Raw genomic sequence first — 5900 nt, forward strand, 5'->3', positions numbered from 1 at the left:
GAATGCAGTAAAGCAATTGAAGGCACCTTTTCGATTGGCATATTAAAGCTTCCAATTGTAGGAAGCGATAGTTCTTTTTTGTTATTTATACACTTATACTTTATATATTTTATATCKATATATGTAAATAACTTGTAATTTGTTAAACTAATATTTAATTACATATTAATTTATGTACAAATATTGTCAAATTCACTAAACGAAATGATTTTATRTTATTGCATTACGAAAGAAATTTTACACTAAGCGAAGCTAAGGTTACAACTTTTAATACTTTTACGTTTACAGGGTGCTCTAAATGTACGATATTTGTAAAAATAACAAGAAAATTGTTCAACTATGTTTACTAGTGTAGGCACTTGTAGTTTTGGCAAAACGATTTCACCGTCAGTTCGTTGCAATTCGATATCTAAGTTCGTATTTAGTACTTTTTGGCACCACTTTGCTGTATGGCGAATTTATCTAACAACTAAATGTATTCGAAAGTAAAAAAATAACGGAAAAAACTATACACTACCCTCCCAAAGCGGCGCAGGCATTAAGTAGTTACACTTTCAGTAGTTGCTATAGTTGTAAATAAATTCCTATTTAATTGCAGCTATTTATAGCATTTGTACATATAAAATTACGCGCTATGTTTTTGTTGTCGTTGTTGTAATTAAGCGATTACGCACAATCACAGTCCTGCAGCATTGTGCGATCGTTGTGACTCTTGAGTGCGAGCGTGGGCGACACTAACGGTTGCTGTTTGGGCGGCAGCRCATTTACTTTGGTTTTGGCCTTCGACTTCTTCTTCTTCTTCTTTTTTGAATTGCGACGACAGCAGTACCATGTAAAGACTGTAAATAAAAGGAAGGGGAATTCAATTAATTAAATTGTTTAATAGTTTTTCATCATTTTAAGATTCGCGTACCGAGCACAGCCAATGCCGCTGCCACTGCGATCGTCCACCAACGCCAGCTGAGCACTTTGGCAAGTTCAGCCTCTGCTTTACAGCTTTGATACGTCGTTGAATTGACAGTTGCGTTATATGGATCCGGACATTTGGTGTTGTCGAGGTCATCTATAAATAGATTTTATAAAATGTTYAGTAATTAACTAATGGGTTTTGGTTAAAGAGAGGCAAAATAAACGAATAATATAATAATAACGTTGTAAAATGTTTATCTAAAAATTATGATTTTAATTTCATCGTTAACTGGATATTTTATTTATTTTATTACTAGAGKAYYCGGCCACGMTTCACTTTGGCTGATACATAGATAATACTACTACTACTACMTATATGATTTCTATTAGTTGGATTATAATTATTAGTTRATGCGATATAGCATTTCTGTGAAGCAACTTGTGTTACGGTTCATAGAGTATTTTGAATGTTAATGAATCATTGCTTTTTGGAGGAAAATACTGTKGAATTTGAGCTCAGTGAAATCCACCRATGAAAAGTTATTTGCTAAGCTTAAAGAGGCRAAAGCTCTGTACAAAGTGGGTGCCTCGCAAGTTCATACTCCAACAAAAACAACGAATAACTGATTSTGAGAAGTGGTTGAGTGCTCTCTAAACGGAATAAAGCCGAATTTTTGCGTYGGTGATAGAAACAAAGCTCCATCATTTCCCACTGGAGTCCAATCGACAGTCATTCTAGTCGACTGCACGTGATGAACCCTCAGGCGTGGGAAGACGAAAAGGGCGGCTGGAAAGGTTATGACATCAGTATTTTGGGATGCTTGTGGTATAATACATTCTCAATAACTGATTACTGAGAAAGTTATAATCTATTTCACTGCATATTTGGTTGCACTTCTTTTCTACTATTCCAAATACTTAACAATTGTATTATTTTTTATGAAGAATCTRTTTAAAATTGTACGCKTATATTCAAATRATTCCTACAAATATGAATTTTGAACAAATAATTATAATYTGAAATATTATATAATCTTTGTTTTTATGAGTTGTATTGGATTCTAATATAAAGAAGGGGGTAGCCTATGTCCTTACCCTGGTTYTGCACTGCCTCCAATTTTCAGCCGAAKCAGTTCAGCCGTTCTTGTGTTATAAATGGTGTAACTAACAACAACTTTCTTTTATATAATATATATAGATTAATTACTTTTGGCAAAATTTTAGAGAACTATATTGTTAGTTTTTTTTATAAATATGCGTGTATGAGTTTAAATTACTTGTATAAGTGCGAATTGTCTTATAATGGTATCATATACATTCCTAAATTAACATTTCCTACTTTTCTTTTGATAATCACACAGCCTAAAAGTATGCAACACCTATAGAATTGCAAACCGTCTGCGATCGGTACAGACGATCAAATCTATTACAATTTGTTGTATTTGTGAGTGATTAGTGATTACTTGCAGATCTACATACTGTGTGTGTAATACACATACATATGTTATTAGTACTCGTGTCCAATTTAAAAAAATTATCGTTTTTTGCATGTTTCGATACTCTACACCGTTAAGAATACCATACGAAAATTTTATTTTTTTTCTGTCTGTTCTGTATGTAGTTCTCCATATGATTAACTAATAGATATTGCTATCGAATTTTGGCAGGCTAAAATTGATAAAATTTATGGCAACCATTCAACTTTTTTCAAACTGCATCCTTTGTCCGTTTTTGGTTTATTTTCTCGATCGTTTCATTCTACGGAGAATATGTGATAGAAATAGTTTGTTTAGCTTTATTCACGGGGAAGACCGGAATCTTTGCAGTGGTGGCGAACGTTTTCGTTGGACAGTAAGTGTAACTCGCAGAATGCTTAATATTTTTCTTCAAAAATTATACTGTTTGCTTTTAAAATATGTACAAATACCTTAAAAACAACTACTTTTTTAGTTCGCAAAAATTAGCCCTTTTTGGGGCGTCACAAATGGTGTGTCTTTGAAGGGGTTAACAAACGTAACAAGGCTTTAAAACACGAAGATTTTTTATGATCTCATTTCATTCTGTAATATCTATAGAATGATGTCTCTCAAGTTGGTACGAGTAATAGTTTTGGAGATACAGTCCTGAAAAGTTGCGCGCTCGATGCCAGCAATATAAGTAAGATGAAAATGATGAAATGCCAAACAATACTGTGAAAAATTACATTAAAAAAGCTGTCATTTACACGAATTCCGCCTGATCTGTCCAAGAAAGTGTCTACTTGTATCACCCGTAAGTCTTTAATGCGTAACTTTAAATTCGTTTTACTCGAAACTGTGTCAAAATTGGTTATCAAGATTTCTCGCGAACAGTTAAACCGATCTTAATAAAATTTTTCACTGGTCTTCATTCAAGATCATGTAGAACGATATATTTTTGTTAATGACAATTATTTTTATTTTCAAATGAGTTAATACAGTATACCAAAAAAAAGTTTTGGACTGCACTGTACTTGCAGCCTTAATAAATGGGTGAATGAGTCACCGGATACACATATATCAAATGTAGAGTTTTATTAGCAATAATGTTCCAAGAAAGGTTATTGAGCAAAGAAAAATATGTAATAAAATATCGCATTAAATTTCTTGGCCATCATTACGTAAATCGCGAAACTTTTCCATTATGTTTTCAATCGGAATTTAATGAAGCTAACTGAATTAAAATACTATTTGATGGTCGGGCTGACATAGAAACTGGGAATGTGTGAACTATAACGAGTCGATGTCGGTCGTAGTCGAAAACGATGGTCTCTCATTAAACGATTATCAGTTAGTACTCTTTCAAGGAACGGAGGTGAAATGAATGYTCCTTTTCAAAAACGAAACAATTTAGTATATTTTATATCCATTCTTTCAAACATTATATAACAAATTACCGCAAGTGTAAGACTGAAAAAATTATCAGTTAGAAGTTAAGTTCAAACCTCATCAAACTAATATTTGTGTTTTATTTTTAAGATTTTAGTATTTTCTCTGGTAATTTTTATAAACATTGGAATGCTCTTCTAACAAAGCTTACTATTTTTTAAGTATTTAATATTTTTTAACTTACCCAAAGATATCGGAACATATTTAGAACTGGCGCCAATATATCGCAAGTAACGATTCACTTGTTGGAGAGCGCAATCACTGATTTCTGTTTTTGTCAGATCCATTGTACGCAAATTACACATATTGGCTAGTGTGTCCACGGTGAGATCAGTCAACGGATTGGATGAGGCATTAATTTGCCAAAGTTCTGAAGGAAAAGTTCAGAAGAAAGTGTGTTAAGCGTTGAATAACCGTGTAGTATATTTGAGAGATTGATCAAAGGTTGATTATRGGTATATACATATTTATAATATTTAATTACTCACTTGGCAGTACACCCAAATCGGGCAGGTCCTCTAGGCCGCAATCGGCTACATTTAAATATTCCAGCGGTGCTTGTATTGGTGTTTCAAGAACCTAAAGGAAATTATTAGAATTTATTTTATTAAACGATGGTTAGAATTTATTTAAAATTTCAGTTTAACTAATAACTTTGGTTTATTAAAAAAATTGTAATGATTGGGTGTGTACAAACCTGTAGATCGCGGTCCAGATTAAAGAGCTCGTTACTGTCAACATAAAGATTTCGCAATGAGGGTAATTGAAAGATTTCCAAAGGTATTGAGACGAGCGCATTATTTGACAGATCGATCTCCTGTTAAATACACAAAAAAATGAAATAAATAAATATATAATATAATTGTATAATTATAATATATAAATACCTATCAATTATAATTAAATTTACTAATTACTTAAACAAAATGTCATCACGCTAATATCACTTATGCAATTAACAACTGCACCAGTGCTATAGAGCGCATGCAATGTTCTACAATGCATACATATGTATAGATATATATATATATATTTGTGTACATATGCATATATGTGAGTATGTGTGTACGCCTGCACTTACCTCCAATGATGTTAGTGGCGCAAATGTGCCCGACTCCACCGATTGTATCTTATTCTCATAGAGCACTAATATTTTAATACTTGTGTAACGTTCAAATGAGTTGCGTTTGAGCTTTTTAATGCGATTGAATGCGAGATCCAGAATCTGTAATTAGGCGGGAAAGCAAATTTAGTTATAGTAGTTAAACTGAGCACTGATAAGACGCACGAAATAAGTGCACTTCCTGCACGGTTTGCGTGAGAGTTAGATATAAAAAAAAAGTTTTAGCTTGCTCTTGTGCATGTGTGTGTATTGTATGTACCTACATATGTATAGTATAGTAGAGACCCTGATRGAAGAATGCGAAGTCATGCAAATTAATTCGAAATTCCTAAAAATCTGCGGTCTTTCGATTAAGAATTGATTTTATATGGGAACACGGAGCTAAATCAGACGAATACGATGGCTGTGGCACGGTATTGGTTATAATTTGGCGAAAAACTTACAAAGAATGAATGCAGTATATGAAGKTGTGTAACACTCAATTAGTTCCCTGTTGTCCGTTTGTCAACATAACATTGGTTTTAGGCCTGCTTTGACGTGGTTTTTTAAGGTTTCGGCTCACCTTTGTCACTATATTCGGCCGATTGATCGTCAGTTTCCGAGTCGTAACGTCATCAATAGTACAATACATTTCGTGACATCCTTCTAGTCGGAAGCATTTACTTCACAAAAGTTTACGCGACACTGTTTTCGAAAATAATGAGTGATTTTGGAACCAATCGTGCTTTCACTTTTTTTTTCAAAAAAGTTGCTTGACAATGTACCTTAATCAAACTCATCAATATAGGTGACGAAAGATGAGTTTATGAATTTTTGAAAGTGTTCAACCKAATGACGCTTCAAAAATCAGCCGTAACCAAAATTGTCTGAAGWCACTCAAAGTGATCCCGACCAAAACTTATAACAAGTAGTGCAAATTTGGTTTAAGTGCAATTTTTATATTGACCCAGGAGCCTATTTTA

General features: G+C 33.2%; 1 protein-coding gene across 5 annotated transcripts in view; it reads right to left on the reverse strand.

Moving 5' to 3' along the window:
• Positions 1-565: 565 nt before the first annotated feature.
• Positions 566-5900, reverse strand: part of LOC108974711 (toll-like receptor 4) — a 12195-nt gene continuing 6860 nt past the window's right edge. For 4 of the 5 annotated variants that reach the window (XM_018942721.1, XM_018942723.1, XM_018942724.1 and 1 more), the window contains 6 exons: positions 4897-5040; positions 4513-4632; positions 4304-4394; positions 4000-4185; positions 914-1063; positions 667-839 (listed from right to left, as the gene is read on the reverse strand). In XM_018942721.1, the coding sequence (XP_018798266.1) occupies positions 667-839; positions 914-1063; positions 4000-4185; positions 4304-4394; positions 4513-4632; positions 4897-5040 (864 nt within the window). Of the gene's footprint in view, positions 840-913; positions 1064-3999; positions 4186-4303; positions 4395-4512; positions 4633-4896; positions 5041-5900 lie in introns of all 5 variants that reach the window. The other variant, XM_018942722.1, reaches the window with a different exon arrangement.

This window comes from Bactrocera latifrons, unplaced genomic scaffold (assembly GCF_001853355.1).
Source record: "Bactrocera latifrons isolate USDA-ARS-PBARC rearing strain unplaced genomic scaffold, ASM185335v1 scaffold_58, whole genome shotgun sequence".
NCBI lineage: Eukaryota > Metazoa > Arthropoda > Insecta > Diptera > Tephritidae > Bactrocera > Bactrocera latifrons.